Here is a 22031-nt window from a genome sequence, read left to right as displayed (position 1 = left end):
AGTGGACCTACACCAGCAGATGACATAGTGCCCCAAACCATCACTGATTGTGGAAACTTCACACTAGACCTCAAGCAGCTTGGATTGTGGCCTCTCCACTCTTCCTCCAGACTCTGGGACCTGGATTTCCAAATGAAATGCAACATTTACTTTCATCTGAAAACAACACATTGGACCACTGAGCAACAGTCCAGTTCCTATTCTTCTTGGCACAGGTAAGACGCTTCTGGCATTGTCTATTGGTCATGAGTGGCTTGACACAAGGAATGTGACACTTGTAGCCTATGTCCTGGATATGTCTGAGTGTGGTGGCTTTTGAAGCAATGACTCCAGCAGCAGGCCACTGTTTGTGAATCTCCCCAAAATTTTTGAATGGCATTTTTTTAACAATCCTTTCAAGGCTGCGGTTATCCCTTGGCTTGTGCACCTTTTTCTACCATTTTTCCCTTCCACTCAACTTTCCATTAATATGCTTGGATACAGCACTCTGTGAACAGCCAGCTTCTTTAGCAATGACCTTTTGTGGCTTACCCTCCTTGTGGAGTGTGTCAATGACTGCCTTCTGGACCAGTCAGCAGTCTTCCCCATGATTGTGAAGCCTACTGAAACAGAAGGAGGAACCTTTTTTCACGCTTAGGAAACCTTTGCAGGTGTTTTTGTTAATTATTCTAATTTACTGAGATAATGACTTTTGGGATTTAATTGGTTGTAAGCCATAATCATCAAGATTAACAGAAATAAACACTTGAAATAGATCACTCTGTAATGACTTTATAATGTAGGAGTTTCACTTTTTGTATTGAAGAACGGAAATAAATTAACGTTTCGATGATATTCTAATTTTGTCAGAAGCACCTGTATCAGCAGAAAAAAAGGAATTAAAAGCTATGTTCACACTCCCCTGTAATGTACATCAGAAACGAAAGTAAATGGAGTTTCCAACCCATCGATTGGGGCTACAGTGAATGTGCAGCAGAAATTTCTACCCTGGCAGTAGTTAGTTATAAAATATCAAAGTGTGCTGTACTCACCTTCCCCGGGTCCACCAAACAGTCTCTACTGTTGTTCCCAGTGTCTGGAATTGGCTGTGGAGTGCATCACCCTTTCAGTGTGCTGACTGGTTCTGCCAGTGTAGACAGGACGCCCCCTTCAGAACAATTGAGCTCACAGACTGACTGCTGAGCTTTCAATTGGACGTCAGTGTCACAGCCTATGCCAGGTATGGAGACTCACTGATAGAGCAAGATGAAGGGGAGTACAGAACGGTTTGTTGTTTCAGAACAATCTTCAGCCAGGATAGAAACATCCTTTAAGTATCATAAAAAAAAATGCAGCACAATGCTTTATATGATTTCTGAGATTTCTAAGGACTACTGCAGAAATGATCTTGGGCAGCCAATAAAGTCTCAGTGGTGCCCAAATAGAAAAAGCAGGATGGTATTGTAGCATTTCTGTATTTCTTCATGCAAACATTTTCCAGCGTAAAATATTCAGGTAAAGTGATACTCACATCATCGGTAGCTTCATCGATCAAAGATATCTGTGTTGGCGTGTCCACTTCAATTGCTCTCTGAACACAAATCATAAAAGGAAAAATACCGTATGAGAAATTCTGGTGCTAATTCTATGCCGTATTTACAGTTAGGTCCAGAAATATTTGGACAGTGACAAGTTTCAGCATTTTAGCTGTTTATCAAAGCACATTCAAGATATAATTATATTATCAATTTGGGCTTAAAGTGCAGATTCTCAGTTTAAGGTCACGTTCACACTTAGTATTTGGTCAGTATTTTACAGTATTTGTAAGCCAAAACCAGGACTGCGTGCATGTGTTTCTATTATACCTTTGCTCCAATCCTGAATTTGGCTTACAAATACCGATCTAAAAACAATGACCACATACTGAACAAGGCATTAATTTAAGGGTAATCACAAGTCTTAATTATGTAGCTGCCTCATTTTAAAAGCACCAAAAGTAATTGGACAACTATGTGAAAAAAACAAAAACTCTTAAATGGGCTATTCTCTAGTTAATTCATCATCAATTAAGCAGGTAAAAGGTGTGGAGCCGATTCCAAGTGAAGCATTTGCATTTGGAAGCTGTTGCTGTGAACCCACAACATGCGGTCAAAGGTTCTCTCAATGGATGAGAAATAAACCATCAATAGGAAAAAAAAAAAATGAAGAAATACATCAGAGAGATAGCAGAAATGTTAGAAATGGCCAAATCAACAGTTTGGTACATTCTGGAAAAAAGGGCACTGGTGAATTTGTGAATTCAAAAAGGCCTGAATGCCCACAGGAGACCACAGTGGTGGATGATCACAATCCTTACCATGCTGAGGAAAAACTCCTTCACAGCCGCCACCCAAGTGAAAAATGGTCTCCAGAAAGTAGGCTCTTCATTATCTAACTCTACCATAAAGAGAAGACTTAATGAGAGCAAATACAGGGGGAGGGGGGTTTCAGCACAAGATGCACACCATTAATCAGCCTTAAAAATAGAGAGGCAACATCTAAAGAAGCCAGCCCAGCTCTGGAAAAGCATTCTTTGGACAGATGAAACTTAAAAAAAAAAAAAAAAAAAAATCAACCTGTACCAGAATGATGGGAAGACGAAAGTATGGAGAAGGCTTGGAATGGTCCATGACGCAAAGCATACCACAGCCTCTGTAAAACATGGTGGAGGCCATGTGATAGCCTGGGCAAGCATGGCTTCTAATGACACTGGGTCACTAGTGTTTATTGATGATTGACTGTACACAGAAGCATTGAGATGAATTCTGAAGAGTACAGGGAGATTTCAGATTCAATCAAATGCAAGAAAGTTGATTGAATGGTGCTTCACAGTACAAATGTCCCAAAACATACTGAGAACGCTACCCAGGAAAATTTTAGGGCAAAGAAGTGGAATATTCTGAGAGTCAACCACAGATACCAACCCAACCGAGCATGCATTTCACATGCTTAAGACAAAATCTAAAGCAAAAATACCCACAAACAAGCAACAACTGAAGTCATCTGCAGTAATGGCCTGGCAAAGTATCACAATGGAGGAAACCCAGCATTTAGTGATGTCCATGGCTTCCAGACATCAAGCAGTCATTGCCTGCAAAGGATTTCCTACAAAAGGATTAAAAATGAACATTTTATTTATGATAAAGTTAGATTTGTCCAATCACTTTTGAGCCCCTGAAATGAGGAGGCTTTGTAGAAAAATGGTTGCAATTCCTAAGCGTTTCACAGGATATTTTTTCCAACCCTTTTAATTAAACCTGAAAGTCTACACTTTAATTGCATCTCAGTTGTTTCATTTTAAATTCAAACTAGCAGCATGCAGAGCCCAAATCACAAAGATTCGGTCACTGGCCAAATATTTCTGGACCTAACTGTAGCTTATATATTCTCTCTATATCTTCCAAGGTCTTCTTTAGGACAAGCAAAATGGTTGTACTATGAAAACAATGCCTGTCTAGGTGTCCAGCTCCACCTGGGACCCTCCACTAGAAGCAAATATAGAAAACCAGTCCGGTGGCTCAGTGGTTAGCACTGCAGCCTTGCAGCACTGGGGTCCTGGGGTCCAAATCCCACCAAGGACAACATCTGCAAGGAGTTTGTATGTTCTCTCTGTGTTTGTGTGGGTTTCCTCCGGGTTCTCTGGTTTCCTCCCACATTCCAAAGACATACTGATAAAGATTCTAGATTGTGAGCCCCAATGGGGACAGTGATGATAATGTCTGTAAAGCACTGTGGAATTAATGGCGCTATATAAACGAGTAAAATAAACAGATATTAGGGTCCTCCTATTTTGTCAGTCTTGGTATTACCGCTGATCTGCATGAACACCATGTACCACTACATCTCCCCTACGTGTAACGTCTGGCTGGCCATGAACTCCCATAGTAAAATCAGCTATTTGATGGGTGCAGAACTTGCAGCCGATTAACGCTAATTCGATCAAGGCCACCTCTAGTACTCGGGGATACAAGGGGTTTTCCTAGTATCATTTGCCTTAAATACATGGCAGTGATGTTATATTTGTAGCACTTAAGCTTTACTTGAAGGATAAACACTTACAATGCGTTTTTCCCAAAACGCATACTTAGGACTTGTCAACAGCAATTCCTTAGTAACTGGAGAACAGTACAGGAAAACTTTTAGGCTGTAATATAGAAAGTAAAAGAGAATTTTAATTCTTATGGCCATTATACAAAATAATTTCTTATTATTCAGTGTAAAGGACAATGTGCCGCGTCTACACAGAGTATTGACGTCGATGAACTCAGAGCACAAAAGTGAATTCCTGGAAATGTGACCATTGACCACCAGCTACAACCAAGGAGGCTACAGTCATGGGACTCCACTGAACAAGGTGGTCAATTACACAGTGCCAACTTACCTAGGCCAGGAACATAATGCACTTTTAAGCCACAGCAAGTCCCGTTCTGCAGACAGATGTAAGGCTGGGTTCAGACAGCCATATTTTCAGGCATCTGTATTCTCAATGGACAGCACATGCATCCAATAATAACCAATGTGTCTGTGAATACCAGTGATTTTTCAGATAGTCCGAGTTAAAGAAACACTCCTCCCATCAAAGTTTTTATCCTCTTAATACACTGCTCAAAAAATAAAGGGAACACTTAAACGAAACAATGTAACTCCAAGTCAATCACACTTCTGTGAAGATAACCTGTCCATGTAGCAACACAGATTGTGAATAAATCTCCTGCTATTGTGCAAATAGAATAGACAACAGGTAGAAATGATAGGCAATTAGCAAGACAACCCCTATAAAAGTAGTGGTTCTGCAGGGGGTGACCACAGACCATTTTTCTACTCATCTTTTTTGGCTGTTTTGATCACTTTTGCATTTTGTCATTACTCTCACACTAGAGGTACTATAGCAACCCACAGAAGTACCTCAGGTAGGACAGCTCATCCAGGATGGCACGTCAATGCGAGCTGTGGCAATAAGGGTAGCTATGTCTGTCAGCATAGTGTCCAGAGCATGGAGCAGATACCAGGAGACATGCTAGTAAACCAGTAGACGTCAGGGGGGGCGCAGGAGGGCAACAACCCAGCAGCAGGATCGTTACCTACTCCTTTGTGCAAGGAGGAACAGGAGGAGCAGTGCCAGAGCCCTACAAAATGACCTACAGCAGGCCACTAACATCCATGTGTCTGCTCAAACTGTCAGAAGTGGACTCCATGAGGATGGTATGAGGGCCCGATGTCCAGAAGTGGGTGCTGAGCTTACAGCTCAACACCGTGCAGAGCGATTGGCAGATTCGACATCGGTGCCCTGTGCTCTTCACGGATGAGAACAACTTTCCACTGAGCAGATGTGACAGAGACTGTAGACTCCGTGGAGAACGTTCTGCTGCCTGCAACATCCTCCAGCATAACGAGTCAGTAATGGTGTGAGGAGGGATTTCTTTGGAGGCCTGCACAGCCCTCCATGTGCTGGCCAGAGGTACCCTGACTGCCATTAGGTATAGGGATGAGATCTTCAGACCCATCGTAAGAGGCCATATGTAGTTGCACTGGGCCCGGTGTTCCTTCTGACACATGACAATGCTAGACCTTATGTGGCTGAAGTGTGTCAGCAGTTAGTACATGATGAAGGCATTGATGCTATGGACTGGCCTGCCCGTTCCCCAGACTTGAATCCAATCAAGCACATCTGGACATCATGTCTCGTTGCATCCACCGCCATGTTGCACCATAGACTGTCCAGGAGTTAACTGATGCTTTAATCCATGTTTGGGAGGAGATTCTTCAAGAGAACATCTGCAGACTCATCAGGAGTGAGTGAGTGAGTGTGATACAGGCACTAATGAGCATTTGTCTTGACGCATTTCCACTGACGTTGGATCAGCCTGTAATTTGATTTTCAACTTTGATTTTGAGCATCATTCCAAATACAGACCTCCATGGGATATTAGTTGTGATTTACATTGATCATTTTTATGTTTTATTGTTCTCAATTCATTCAACTATGTAATGAATAAAGATTTGCAACTGGAATATTTCAGTCAGTGATATCTAGGATGTGGTATTTTAGTGTTCCCTTTATATTTTTGAGCAGTGTATATTGCAATCATCATATTATATAGCACTGTGTACTTACAATTTCTCATTTTGCCTTTCTTCCCAGGTAATTCTTCCTCTTTCCCATTAGGTCTATGCCATCCCGTTACTAAAAACAGACTAACTGAATCCTTCTAAGCTCTATGTAGAAATAGGAGATCAATTTTCCCTGATTGAGTCATAAATCATTGCAAAAATCTATGGCGGGGGAGGGGGGCTACAGAGCAGCTGGGGTCAGGAGTTGAAAAGGGAAATTGTTTTTGCTAGGAAGAGAGACTTCCTGTTTCTACATAGAGCAGAGAAAAGAGAACAATTAGCTGGGTAGAAAGGCAAAATGAGCAATTGTAAGTACACAGAGCTATATAAGATGATTGCAATATATTAAGAGAATAAAAACTTTGAAGGGAGTGCTTAAGTGTTTGGCCACGCAAGTGTGCACCGAGAACCTATGCTTGGTTTGAGAAGTCATTCTGTTCTGACAGGTTCCCTTTAAGTGAATATCCCTGGTCACAATGCAAGGCTTGTCAAAGGGTTGAACAATGACGTATAGGACGGTTATCTCCAACTAGTTAAATTCTTTCCTGCCTTTTAGGAGTCAGTCATTTTTTTTTTGCTTTCTCAGTGGAACATTGACAATTGTATCCCATCTTCTACTGGTCTCCTCAATGAATGACAGTACCACCAAAACCTGTAAGAGACTGTTGTGAACAGAAATCTTCCCCTGGTGCAAAGTGTAATGAGAAACATACAAAGTTGAAATCTGTCACACGTACGGATAAACACTAAGGCAAAGAAATCTATCGGTATAATACATGAAACTTAGTGATACGTCTTTCATTTTTGGTATGTAGGGCACAGACTATACAGTCTACATGGAGGTATTTCACGTACCACGACTGCAGTTTTCGTTTTAAAAGAGGAGCTCGAAGTCCTTTCATATGATCTACAAAAGAAGGAAAACAAAACAGAAACTTAAGATTTATCATGTTTTTGTTTGTTCATAAGATTTGTTTTCAGACACGTTCCAGTATAGGCAGAATGCTATAGTCATGAACACAACGCTTTAGCCAAAAGTGCATCTGTTGGAAAAAATGAACATGACTTCAATGGGTGACATCTAGACAGGTGATAATTTATAGATCAGTCTGGGTCCTACTGGCGGTGTGGTCACCACTCACCAGAACCCTCTCCATCCTCAGGACTGCCGCTAGTAAAAGGAGAATAGAGCAGTGACCATTGGTCTTCCTGGAGGTCGGATCTACCCTGATATAACACTGCATCTGTTGGGTAACCGGTACAGACAGAAAGCCAACTTCAATGTTCTTTCCAAGAAGGAGTTATGAAAAATCTCCTCCCAAAGAAAACATGACAGTACCATCTTAGCACTGTGTATTGATAAATCTCTCTCAAGTGTTATAGAGTTACCCTTTAAAATTTCAGATGTGTGCCAGGAAAAATTACAGAGAACCGGACAGCGGACCCATGCTGTCCAATCCATGGGCAACATATCAGAAGATGGATGTGCGATCTCAGAGTCAAACATACTTGGCGGCGTTCATATAGCCAGAGCCTGACACATGATAGCCACAGATTGGGCAGCATGGATCAGCTGTTAGGTTTGCTTTAAAGTGAACTGTCAGCAGGATTTTGCTAAGTAAACTACAGACATTGTCATGTTGCTGCTGTTACAATGATTAAGATGATACCTGGGGTGAAGAAATCCGTCCTGTGGTTGTTGTGTAATCGGTGTAAGACGTTTTCAGCTAATGATATGCCCTGGCTCAGGGCGGCTGCAGGCAGAGTCTTATCTTCCTGCTGTAAGCCAGAGAAACCAAGGAGAGGCCTGCCCACAGGCCGCCCGAAGCTCAAGCATGTTCCTCATCATAGAGACAGACTGTTGGGGCTTTAGGGTGGCCTGTGGACAGGTCTTTCCTTGGTTTCTATAGCTTAGAGCAGGAAGAAAAGACTCTGCCTACAGTCCCACCCCGAGCTAGGGCATATCATTAACTGAAAACTTCTACCACTGATTACACAACAACTACAAGATGGATTTCTTCACCCCAGGTATCATTTTAACCAGGTAAAACACTGCCGACCTGACAATGCCTGTAGTTTACCAAGCACAATGCTGCTGACATGTTCACTTTAAGTGATGATACTAATTTGTCACACTTTGTGTTCTTTTTCAAAGGATGAGTGTACTGCTGTGAAGTACTGAAATCACTACAAAACAAGGCATAAGCTCGGGGTCCGATCACACACACACACACTGTAAGATACGCTCGGGGTCCAAACACACACACTGTAAGATACGCTCAGGGTCCAAAACACACACACACAGTAAGATACGCTCGGGGTCCGATCACACACACACTAAGATAAGTTCAGGGTCCGATCACAGAAACACTGTAAGATAAGCTTGGGGTCCAATAACACACAGTGTAAGATAAGCTCGGGGTGTGATCACACACAGTGTACGATAAGCTCAGGATCCGATCACACACACTGTACGATAAGCTCAGGATCCGATCACACACACACACTGTAAGATAAGTGTCACACTCATGCCCTTACTGGTAGTCTGGTTTGTGGCCCCACAAACCATACTACCCTGGAAGAGGCGGGACTATGACAGCTGCCTGGGTTTTCACTGGAGCCTCTGATGGTGAGGTCAGGCTTGAGCGGCAGGCAGCTGCCAGGTGCTACTCCAGGGTGGTGTCTGGCTGTGGCTGCTGATCCCACTTGGAGAACAGGAACACTAGGACAGATGAAGGCATCAGGCAGGACTGGCAGAAGAGCACGGCTGAAACTCAGACGAGTAGGCTGGCACGACAGAGATACAGGGCTGGCAGAGACACGGCAGAGAACAACGGGCTGGCAGGCATGGCAGAGAACACAGGGCTGGCAGGCACAGCAGAGAACACACAGAACACAGGGCTGGCAGAAACACAGGACTGGCAGGGACGGCAGGAACACTGGTTGGTGTGGTGTATGAAGGAACAGGTAGGGACCTGTTCACACTGGAGGTGCAGGTAAGAAAACAAGCAGAAAGGAATGAAGTATCAAGGAACAGGTTGGGACCTGTTCACACAGGAAGAGAAGTGCAAGGCTGCAGATAGGAGCGGAAGAGCAGCAAGAGATAGCGCAGCAAGAAAAGCTAAGCAGAGCAGAACCGCAAGGAATGCAAGAGATTACTGCAGCAGCAGAGGCTAAGCAGAGTAGAACGGAGCAGAAGCGCAGGAGTGCGGAGCAGAGGCAAAGCTACAAAGGTAGAAAGCAGGCAGAGCCGCAAGAGTGCGGAGCATAAGCAGACTGAGAACACAAGGAAAGACACAGCAGGGAAGGAAGCCACAGACAAGGAGACAGAGATAGGACTAAGTTAAGACAAGGTAATGGAAGAAGACAAGGAACAAAAACAAATACACAGGGACCAGGATATTCTGCCTCCTGGAGGGGGACAACAAGATCAAGGCAAGGCCATACCGAAAGACCACTAGAGAGGGAGTAACACAGAGCAAGGCCTGAAACTCAGAAGCTAAGCACAAACTGAGCTAATACATTGCACAGGCCCAGTCCACTGTGTGGAGCTGCACTAAATACTGGAGGCCTCTTGGTAATTGGTCAGGAACAGATTAGACAGGTGCACCAGATTCCTATAAGAACCAGAGAGTTCAGGCACCGACCCCCTATACACACAGCCAGGAAGCAGGCAGAGGCACAGAATATGGAGCTGGCAAGAAACAGAAACCGCAACATGACCCGGAGCAGTTGGTAAGATAGTGTGAGAGATGAGAGGCCATGCTGTGATGCCAGCAGAGTTGTTACAATAAGCTCAGGATCCGCTCACACACACTGTAAGATAAGCTCGGGATCCGATCACACACACACACACACACACACACTGTAAGATAAGCTCGGGGTCCGATCACACACACTAAGATAAGCTCAGGATCCGATCACACAGTGTAATAAGCTCAGGGTCCGATCACACAGTGTAATAAGCTCGGGGTCCGTTCACACACACTGCAAGAAGCTCAGGATCCGATCACGCAGTGTAAGATAAGCTCAGGGTCTGATCACACACACTGTAAGATAAGCTCAGGGTCCGATCACACAGTGTAAGATAAGCTCGGGGTCCGATCACACACACTGTAAGATAAGCTCAGGGTCCGATCACACAGTGTAAGATAAGCTCAAGGTCCGATCACACAGTAAGATAAGCTCAGGGTCCGATCACACAGTGTAAGATAAGCTCAGGGTCCGATCACACAGTGTAAGATAAGCTCAGGGTCCAATCACACATACTGTAAGGATAAGCTCAGGGTCCGATCACACACACTGTAAGATAAGCTCGGGATCCGATCACACACACACACACACACTGTAAGATAAGCTCGGGGTCCGATCACACACACCAAGATAAGCTCAGGATCCGATCACACAGTGTAATAAGCTCAGGGTCCGATCACACAGTGTAATAAGCTCGGGGTCCGTTCACACACACTGCAAGAAGCTCAGGATCCGATCACGCAGTGTAAGATAAGCTCAGGGTCCAATCACACACTGTAAGATAAGCTCAGGGTCCAATCACACACACTGTAAGGATAAGCTCAGGGTCCGATCACACACAGTGTAAGATAAGCTCAGGGTCCGATCACACACAGTGTAAGATAAGCTCAGGGTCCGATCACACACAGTGTAAGGATAAGCTCAGGGTCCGATCACACACACTGTAAGATAAGCTCAGGGTCCGATCACACACAGTGTAAGATAAGCTCAGGGTCCGATCACACACACTGTAAGATAAGCTCAGGGTCCGATCACACACACTGTAAGATAAGCTCAGGGTCCGATCACACACACTGTAAGATAAGCTCAGGGTCCGATCACACACACTGTAAGATAAGCTCAGGGTCCGGTCACACACAGTGTAAGATAAGCTCAGGGTCCGATCACACACACTGTAAGATAAGCTCAGGGTCCGATCACACACACTGTAAGATAAGCTCAGGGTCCGATCACACAGTGTAAAGCTCAGGGTCCGATCACACAGTGTAAGATAAGCTCAGGGTCCGATCACACAGTGTAAGATAAGCTCAGGGTCCAATCACACATACTGTAAGGATAAGCTCAGGGTCCGATCACACACACTGTAAGATAAGCTCGGGATCTGATCACACACACACACACACTGTAAGATAAGCTCGGGGTCCGATCACACACACTAAGATAAGCTCAGGATCCGATCACACAGTGTAATAAGCTCAGGGTCCGATCACACAGTGTAATAAGCTCGGGGTCCGTTCACACACACTGCAAGAAGCTCAGGATCCGATCACGCAGTGTAAGATAAGCTCAGGGTCCAATCACACACACTGTAAGGATAAGCTCAGGGTCCGATCACACACAGTGTAAGATAAGCTCAGGGTCCGATCACACACAGTGTAAGATAAGCTCAGGGTCCGATCACACACAGTGTAAGATAAGCTCAGGGTCCGATCACACACACTGTAAGGATAAGCTCAGGGTCCGATCACACACACTGTAAGATAAGCTCAGGGTCCGATCACACACACTGTAAGAGAAGCTCAGGGTCCGATCACACACAGTGTAAGATAAGCTCAGGGTCCGATCACACACACTGTAAGATAAGCTCAGGGTCCGATCACACACACTGTAAGATAAGCTCAGGGTCCGATCACACACACTGTAAGATAAGCTCAGGGTCCGGTCACACACAGTGTAAGATAAGCTCAGGGTCCGATCACACACACTGTAAGATAAGCTCAGGGTCCGATCACACACACTGTAAGATAAGCTCAGGGTCCGATCACACAGTGTAAAGCTCAGGGTCCGATCACACAGTGTAAGATAAGCTCAGGGTCCGATCACACAGTGTAAGATAAGCTCAGGGTCCGATCACACAGTGTAAGATAAGCTCAGGGTCCGATCACACAGTGTAATAAGCTCAGGGTCCGATCACACAGTGTAATAAGCTCGGGGTCCGTTCACACACAGTGTAAGATAAGCTCAGGGTCCGATCACACAGTGTAAGATAAGCTCTGGGTCCGATCACACACAGTGTAAGATAAGCTCGGGGTCCGTTCACACACACTGTAAGATAAGCTCAGGGTCCGATCACACACAGTGTAAGATCAGCTCAGGGTCCGATCACACACACTGTAAGATAAGCTCAGGGTCCGATCACACACACTGTAAGATAAGCTCAGGGTCCGATCACACACACTGTAAGATAAGCTCAGGGTCCGGTCACACACAGTGTAAGATAAGCTCAGGGTCCGATCACACACACTATAAGATAAGCTCAGGGTCCGATCACACACACTGTAAGATAAGCTCAGGGTCCGATCACACAGTGTAAAGCTCAGGGTCCGATCACACAGTGTAAGATAAGCTCAGGGTCCGATCACACAGTGTAAGATAAGCTCAGGGTCCGATCACACAGTGTAAGATAAGCTCGGGATCCGATCACACACACACACACACTGTAAGATAAGCTCGGGGTCCGATCACACACACTAAGATAAGCTCAGGATCCGATCACACAGTGTAATAAGCTCAGGGTCCGATCACACAGTGTAATAAGCTCGGGGTCCGTTCACACACAGTGTAAGATAAGCTCAGGGTCCGATCACACAGTGTAAGATAAGCTCGGGATCCGATCAGACACACACACACACTGTAAGATAAGCTCGGGGTCCGATCACACACACTAAGATAAGCTCAGGATCCGATCACACAGTGTAATAAGCTCAGGGTCCGATCACACAGTGTAATAAGCTCGGGGTCCGTTCACACACACTGCAAGAAGCTCAGGATCCGATCACGCAGTGTAAGATAAGCTCAGGGTCCAATCACACACTGTAAGATAAGCTCAGGGTCCAATCACACACACTGTAAGGATAAGCTCAGGGTCCGATCACACACAGTGTAAGATAAGCTCAGGGTCCGATCACACACAGTGTAAGATAAGCTCAGGGTCCGATCACACACAGTGTAAGATAAGCTCAGGGTCCGATCACACACACTGTAAGGATAAGCTCAGGGTCCGATCACACACACTGTAAGATAAGCTCAGGGTCCGATCACACACACTGTAAGATAAGCTCAGGGTCCGATCACACACAGTGTAAGATAAGCTCAGGGTCCGATCACACACACTGTAAGATAAGCTCAGGGTCCGATCACACACACTGTAAGATAAGCTCGGGATCCGATCACACACACACTGTAAGATAAGCTCGGGGTCCGATCACACACACTAAGATAAGCTCAGGATCCGATCACACAGTGTAATAAGCTCAGGGTCCGATCACACAGTGTAATAAGCTCGGGGTCCGTTCACACACACTGCAAGAAGCTCAGGATCCGATCACGCAGTGTAAGATAAGCTCAGGGTCCAATCACACACTGTAAGATAAGCTCAGGGTCCAATCACACATACTGTAAGGATAAGCTCAGGGTCCGATCACACACACTGTAAGATAAGCTCGGGATCCGATCACACACACACACACACTGTAAGATAAGCTCGGGGTCCGATCACACACACTAAGATAAGCTCAGGATCCGATCACACAGTGTAATAAGCTCAGGGTCCGATCACACAGTGTAATAAGCTCGGGGTCCGTTCACACACACTGCAAGAAGCTCAGGATCCGATCACGCAGTGTAAGATAAGCTCAGGGTCCAATCACACACTGTAAGATAAGCTCAGGGTCCAATCACACACACTGTAAGGATAAGCTCAGGGTCCGATCACACACAGTGTAAGATAAGCTCAGGGTCCGATCACACACAGTGTAAGATAAGCTCAGGGTCCGATCACACACAGTGTAAGATAAGCTCAGGGTCCGATCACACACACTGTAAGGATAAGCTCAGGGTCCGATCACACACACTGTAAGATAAGCTCAGGGTCCGATCACACACACTGTAAGATAAGCTCAGGGTCCGATCACACACAGTGTAAGATAAGCTCAGGGTCCGATCACACACACTGTAAGATAAGCTCAGGGTCCGGTCACACACAGTGTAAGATAAGCTCAGGGTCCGATCACACACACTGTAAGATAAGCTCAGGGTCCGATCACACACACTGTAAGATAAGCTCAGGGTCCGATCACACAGTGTAAAGCTCAGGGTCCGATCACACAGTGTAAGATAAGCTCAGGGTCCGATCACACAGTGTAAGATAAGCTCAGGGTCCGATCACACAGTGTAAGATAAGCTCAGGGTCCAATCACACATACTGTAAGGATAAGCTCAGGGTCCGATCACACACACTGTAAGATAAGCTCGGGATCCGATCACACACACACACACACTGTAAGATAAGCTCGGGGTCCGATCACACACACTAAGATAAGCTCAGGATCCGATCACACAGTGTAATAAGCTCAGGGTCCGATCACACAGTGTAATAAGCTCGGGGTCCGTTCACACACACTGCAAGAAGCTCAGGATCCGATCACGCAGTGTAAGATAAGCTCAGGGTCCAATCACACACACTGTAAGGATAAGCTCAGGGTCCGATCACACACAGTGTAAGATAAGCTCAGGGTCCGATCACACACAGTGTAAGATAAGCTCAGGGTCCGATCACACACAGTGTAAGATAAGCTCAGGGTCCGATCACACACACTGTAAGGATAAGCTCAGGGTCCGATCACACACACTGTAAGATAAGCTCAGGGTCCGATCACACACACTGTAAGATAAGCTCAGGGTCCGATCACACACACTGTAAGATAAGCTCAGGGTCCGATCACACACAGTGTAAGATAAGCTCAGGGTCCGATCACACACACTGTAAGATAAGCTCAGGGTCCGATCACACACAGTGTAAGATAAGCTCAGGGTCCGATCACACACACTGTAAGATAAGCTCAGGGTCCGATCACACACACTGTAAGATAAGCTCAGGGTCCGATCACACACACTGTAAGATAAGCTCAGGGTCCGGTCACACACAGTGTAAGATAAGCTCAGGGTCCGATCACACACACTGTAAGATAAGCTCAGGGTCCGATCACACACACTGTAAGATAAGCTCAGGGTCCGATCACACAGTGTAAAGCTCAGGGTCCGATCACACAGTGTAAGATAAGCTCAGGGTCCAATCACACATACTGTAAGGATAAGCTCAGGGTCCGATCACACACACTGTAAGATAAGCTCGGGATCTGATCACACACACACACACACTGTAAGATAAGCTCGGGGTCCGATCACACACACTAAGATAAGCTCAGGATCCGATCACACAGTGTAATAAGCTCAGGGTCCGATCACACAGTGTAATAAGCTCGGGGTCCGTTCACACACACTGCAAGAAGCTCAGGATCCGATCACGCAGTGTAAGATAAGCTCAGGGTCCAATCACACACTGTAAGATAAGCTCAGGGTCCAATCACACACACTGTAAGGATAAGCTCAGGGTCCGATCACACACAGTGTAAGATAAGCTCAGGGTCCGATCACACACAGTGTAAGATAAGCTCAGGGTCCGATCACACACAGTGTAAGATAAGCTCAGGGTCCGATCACACACACTGTAAGGATAAGCTCAGGGTCCGATCACACACACTGTAAGATAAGCTCAGGGTCCGATCACACACACTGTAAGATAAGCTCAGGGTCCGATCACACACAGTGTAAGATAAGCTCAGGGTCCGATCACACACACTGTAAGATAAGCTCAGGGTCCGATCACACACAGTGTAAGATAAGCTCAGGGTCCGATCACACACACTGTAAGATAAGCTCAGGGTCCGATCACACACACTGTAAGATAAGCTCAGGGTCCGATCACACAGTGTAAAGCTCAGGGTCCGATCACACAGTGTAAGATAAGCTCAGGGTCCGATCACACAGTGTAAGATAAGCTCAGGGTCCGATCACACAGTGTAAGATAAGCTCAGGGTCCGATCACACAGTGTAAGATAAGCTCAGGGTCCGATCACACAGTGTAAGATAAGCTCGGGATCCGATCACACACACACACACACTGTAAGATAAGCTCGGGGTCCGATCACACACACTAAGATAAGCTCAGGATCCGATCACACAGTGTAATAAGCTCAGGGTCCGATCACACAGTGTAATAAGCTCGGGGTCCGTTCACACACAGTGTAAGATAAGCTCAGGGTCCGATCACACAGTGTAAGATAAGCTCTGGGTCCGATCACACACACAGTGTAAGATAAGCTCGGGGTCCGTTCACACACACTGTAAGATAAGCTCAGGGTCCGATCACACACAGTGTAAGATAAGCTCAGGGTCCGATCACACACACTGTAAGATAAGCTCAGGGTCCGATCACACACACTGTAAGATAAGCTCAGGGTCCGATCACACACACTGTAAGATAAGCTCAGGGTCCGGTCACACACAGTGTAAGATAAGCTCAGGGTCCGATCACACACACTGTAAGATAAGCTCAGGGTCCGATCACACACACTGTAAGATAAGCTCAGGGTCCGATCACACAGTGTAAAGCTCAGGGTCCGATCACACAGTGTAAGATAAGCTCAGGGTCCGATCACACAGTGTAAGATAAGCTCAGGGTCCGATCACACAGTGTAAGATAAGCTCAGGGTCCGATCACACAGTGTAAGATAAGCTCGGGATCCGATCACACACACACACACACTGTAAGATAAGCTCGGGGTCCGATCACACACACTAAGATAAGCTCAGGATCCGATCACACAGTGTAATAAGCTCAGGGTCCGATCACACAGTGTAATAAGCTCGGGGTCCGTTCACACACAGTGTAAGATAAGCTCAGGGTCCGATCACACAGTGTAAGATAAGCTCTGGGTCCGATCACACACACTGCAAGAAGCTCAGGATCCGATCACGCAGTGTAAGATAAGCTCAGGGTCCAATCACACACTGTAAGATAAGCTCAGGGTCCAATCACACACACTGTAAGGATAAGCTCAGGGTCCGATCACACACAGTGTAAGATAAGCTCAGGGTCCGATCACACACAGTGTAAGATAAGCTCAGGGTCCGATCACACAGTGTAAGATAAGCTCAGGGTCCAATCACACATACTGTAAGGATAAGCTCAGGGTCCGATCACACACACTGTAAGATAAGCTCGGGATCCGATCACACACACACACACACTGTAAGATAAGCTCGGGGTCCGATCACACACACTAAGATAAGCTCAGGATCCGATCACACAGTGTAATAAGCTCAGGGTCCGATCACACAGTGTAATAAGCTCGGGGTCCGTTCACACACACTGCAAGAAGCTCAGGATCCGATCACGCAGTGTAAGATAAGCTCAGGGTCCAATCACACACTGTAAGATAAGCTCAGGGTCCAATCACACACACTGTAAGGATAAGCTCAGGGTCCGATCACACACAGTGTAAGATAAGCTCAGGGTCCGATCACACACAGTGTAAGATAAGCTCAGGGTCCGATCACACACAGTGTAAGATAAGCTCAGGGTCCGATCACACACACTGTAAGGATAAGCTCAGGGTCCGATCACACACACTGTAAGATAAGCTCAGGGTCCGATCACACACACTGTAAGATAAGCTCAGGGTCCGATCACACACAGTGTAAGATAAGCTCAGGGTCCGATCACACACACTGTAAGATAAGCTCAGGGTCCGATCACACACACTGTAAGATAAGCTCGGGATCCGATCACACACACACTGTAAGATAAGCTCGGGGTCCGATCACACACACTAAGATAAGCTCAGGATCCGATCACACAGTGTAATAAGCTCAGGGTCCGATCACACAGTGTAATAAGCTCGGGGTCCGTTCACACACACTGCAAGAAGCTCAGGATCCGATCACGCAGTGTAAGATAAGCTCAGGGTCCAATCACACACTGTAAGATAAGCTCAGGGTCCAATCACACATACTGTAAGGATAAGCTCAGGGTCCGATCACACACACTGTAAGATAAGCTCGGGATCCGATCACACACACACACACACACTGTAAGATAAGCTCGGGGTCCGATCACACACACTAAGATAAGCTCAGGATCCGATCACACAGTGTAATAAGCTCAGGGTCCGATCACACAGTGTAATAAGCTCGGGGTCCGTTCACACACACTGCAAGAAGCTCAGGATCCGATCACGCAGTGTAAGATAAGCTCAGGGTCCAATCACACACTGTAAGATAAGCTCAGGGTCCAATCACACACACTGTAAGGATAAGCTCAGGGTCCGATCACACACAGTGTAAGATAAGCTCAGGGTCCGATCACACACACTGTAAGGATAAGCTCAGGGTCCGATCACACACACTGTAAGATAAGCTCAGGGTCCGATCACACACACTGTAAGATAAGCTCAGGGTCCGATCACACACACTGTAAGATAAGCTCAGGGTCCGGTCACACACAGTGTAAGATAAGCTCAGGGTCCGATCACACACACTGTAAGATAAGCTCAGGGTCCGATCACACACACTGTAAGATAAGCTCAGGGTCCGATCACACAGTGTAAAGCTCAGGGTCCGATCACACAGTGTAAGATAAGCTCAGGGTCCGATCACACAGTGTAAGATAAGCTCAGGGTCCGATCACACAGTGTAAGATAAGCTCAGGGTCCAATCACACATACTGTAAGGATAAGCTCAGGGTCCGATCACACACACTGTAAGATAAGCTCGGGATCCGATCACACACACACACTGTAAGATAAGCTCGGGGTCCGATCACACACACTAAGATAAGCTCAGGATCCGATCACACAGTGTAATAAGCTCAGGGTCCGATCACACAGTGTAATAAGCTCGGGGTCCGTTCACACACACTGCAAGAAGCTCAGGATCCGATCACGCAGTGTAAGATAAGCTCAGGGTCCAATCACACACTGTAAGATAAGCTCAGGGTCCAATCACACACACTGTAAGGATAAGCTCAGGGTCCGATCACACACAGTGTAAGATAAGCTCAGGGTCCGATCACACACAGTGTAAGATAAGCTCAGGGTCCGATCACACACAGTGTAAGATAAGCTCAGGGTCCGATCACACACACTGTAAGGATAAGCTCAGGGTCCGATCACACACACTGTAAGATAAGCTCAGGGTCCGATCACACACACTGTAAGATAAGCTCAGGGTCCGATCACACACAGTGTAAGATAAGCTCAGGGTCCGATCACACACACTGTAAGATAAGCTCAGGGTCCGATCACACACAGTGTAAGATAAGCTCAGGGTCCGATCACACACACTGTAAGATAAGCTCAGGGTCCGATCACACACACTGTAAGATAAGCTCAGGGTCCGATCACACACACTGTAAGATAAGCTCAGGGTCCGGTCACACACAGTGTAAGATAAGCTCAGGGTCCGATCACACACACTGTAAGATAAGCTCAGGGTCCGATCACACACACTGTAAGATAAGCTCAGGGTCCGATCACACAGTGTAAAGCTCAGGGTCCGATCACACAGTGTAAGATAAGCTCAGGGTCCGATCACACAGTGTAAGATAAGCTCAGGGTCCAATCACACATACTGTAAGGATAAGCTCAGGGTCCGATCACACACACTGTAAGATAAGCTCGGGATCTGATCACACACACACACACACACTGTAAGATAAGCTCGGGGTCCGATCACACACACTAAGATAAGCTCAGGATCCGATCACACAGTGTAATAAGCTCAGGGTCCGATCACACAGTGTAATAAGCTCGGGGTCCGTTCACACACACTGCAAGAAGCTCAGGATCCGATCACGCAGTGTAAGATAAGCTCAGGGTCCAATCACACACTGTAAGATAAGCTCAGGGTCCAATCACACACACTGTAAGGATAAGCTCAGGGTCCGATCACACACAGTGTAAGATAAGCTCAGGGTCCGATCACACACAGTGTAAGATAAGCTCAGGGTCCGATCACACACAGTGTAAGATAAGCTCAGGGTCCGATCACACACACTGTAAGGATAAGCTCAGGGTCCGATCACACACACTGTAAGATAAGCTCAGGGTCCGATCACACACAGTGTAAGATAAGCTCAGGGTCCGATCACACACACTGTAAGATAAGCTCAGGGTCCGATCACACACACTGTAAGATAAGCTCGGGGTCCGATCACACACACTAAGATAAGCTCAGGATCCGATCACACAGTGTAATAAGCTCAGGGTCCGATCACACAGTGTAATAAGCTCGGGGTCCGATCACACACACTAAGATAAGCTCAGGATCCGATCACACAGTGTAATAAGCTCAGGGTCCGATCACACAGTGTAATAAGCTCGGGGTCCGATCACACACACTGTAAGATAAGCTCAGGGTCCGATCACACACAGTGTAAGATAAGCTCGGGGTCCGATCACACACTGTAAGGATAAGCTCAGGGTCCGATCACACACAGTGTAAGATAAGCTCTGGGTCCGATCACACACAGTGTAAGATAAGCTCAGGGTCCGATCACACAGTGTAATAAGCTCGGGGTCCGTTCACACACAGTGTAAGATAAGCTCAGGGTCCGATCACACAGTGTAAGATAAGCTCAGGGTCCGATCACACAGTGTAAGATAAGCTCAGGGTCCGATCACACAGTGTAAGATAAGCTCAGGGTCCGGTCACACACAGTGTAAGATAAGCTCAGGGTCCGATCACACACAGTGTAAGAGAAGCTCGGGGTCCGATCACACACAGTGTAAGATAAGCTCAGGGTCCGATCACACAGTGTAATAAGCTCGGGGTCCGTTCACACACAGTGTAAGATAAGCTCAGGGTCCGATCACACAGTGTAAGATAAGCTCAGGGTCCGATCACACACTGTAAGATAAGCTCTGGGTCCGATCACACACACTGCAAGAAGCTCAGGATCCGATCACGCAGTGTAAGATAAGCTCAGGGTCCAATCACACACTGTAAGATAAGCTCAGGGTCCGGTCACACACAGTGTAAGATAAGCTCAGGGTCCGATCACACACACTGTAAGATAAGCTCAGGGTCCGATCACACACAGTGTAAGAGAAGCTCGGGGTCCGATCACACAGTGTAAGATAAGCTCAGGGTCCGATCACACACAGTGTAAGAGAAGCTCGGGGTCCGATCACACACAGTGTAAGATAAGCTCAGGGTCCGATCACACAGTGTAATAAGCTCGGGGTCCGTTCACACACAGTGTAAGATAAGCTCAGGGTCCGATCACACAGTGTAAGATAAGCTCAGGGTCCGATCACACACTGTAAGATAAGCTCAGGGTCCGGTCACACACAGTGTAAGATAGGCTCAGGGTCCGATCACACACACTGTAAGGATAAGCTCAGGGTCCGATCACACACACTGTAAGATAAGCTCAGGGTCCGATCACACACAGTGTAAGATAAGCTCAGGGTCCGATCACACACACTGTAAGGATAAGCTCAGGGTCCGATCACACACACTGTAAGATAAGCTCAGGGTCCGATCACACACACTGTAAGATAAGCTCAGGGTCCGATCACACACACTGTAAGATAAGCTCAGGGTCCGGTCACACACAGTGTAAGATAAGCTCAGGGTCCGATCACACACACTGTAAGATAAGCTCAGGGTCCGATCACACACACTGTAAGATAAGCTCAGGGTCCGATCACACAGTGTAAAGCTCAGGGTCCGATCACACAGTGTAAGATAAGCTCAGGGTCCGATCACACAGTGTAAGATAAGCTCAGGGTCCGATCACACAGTGTAAGATAAGCTCAGGGTCCAATCACACATACTGTAAGGATAAGCTCAGGGTCCGATCACACACACTGTAAGATAAGCTCGGGATCCGATCACACACACACACTGTAAGATAAGCTCGGGGTCCGATCACACACACTAAGATAAGCTCAGGATCCGATCACACAGTGTAATAAGCTCAGGGTCCGATCACACAGTGTAATAAGCTCGGGGTCCGTTCACAC

At 46.4% G+C, this 22031-nt stretch overlaps 1 protein-coding gene across 1 annotated transcript in view; it reads right to left on the bottom strand.

Annotated features, from left to right (window-relative positions):
* Window positions 1–22031, bottom strand: part of DCLRE1C (DNA cross-link repair 1C) — an 89552-nt gene that overhangs the window by 53560 nt on the left and 13961 nt on the right. The window contains exons 2-4 of the mRNA XM_069765170.1: window positions 6985–7036; window positions 4078–4162; window positions 1511–1570 (exon numbers count right to left, since the gene is read on the bottom strand). Of these exons, the coding sequence (XP_069621271.1) occupies window positions 1511–1570; window positions 4078–4162; window positions 6985–7036 (197 nt within the window). The remainder of the gene's footprint in view (window positions 1–1510; window positions 1571–4077; window positions 4163–6984; window positions 7037–22031) is intronic.

This window comes from Ranitomeya imitator, chromosome 4 (genome assembly GCF_032444005.1).
Source record: "Ranitomeya imitator isolate aRanImi1 chromosome 4, aRanImi1.pri, whole genome shotgun sequence".
NCBI lineage: Eukaryota > Metazoa > Chordata > Amphibia > Anura > Dendrobatidae > Ranitomeya > Ranitomeya imitator.
This window is presented reverse-complemented; position numbering and strand designations above follow the sequence as displayed.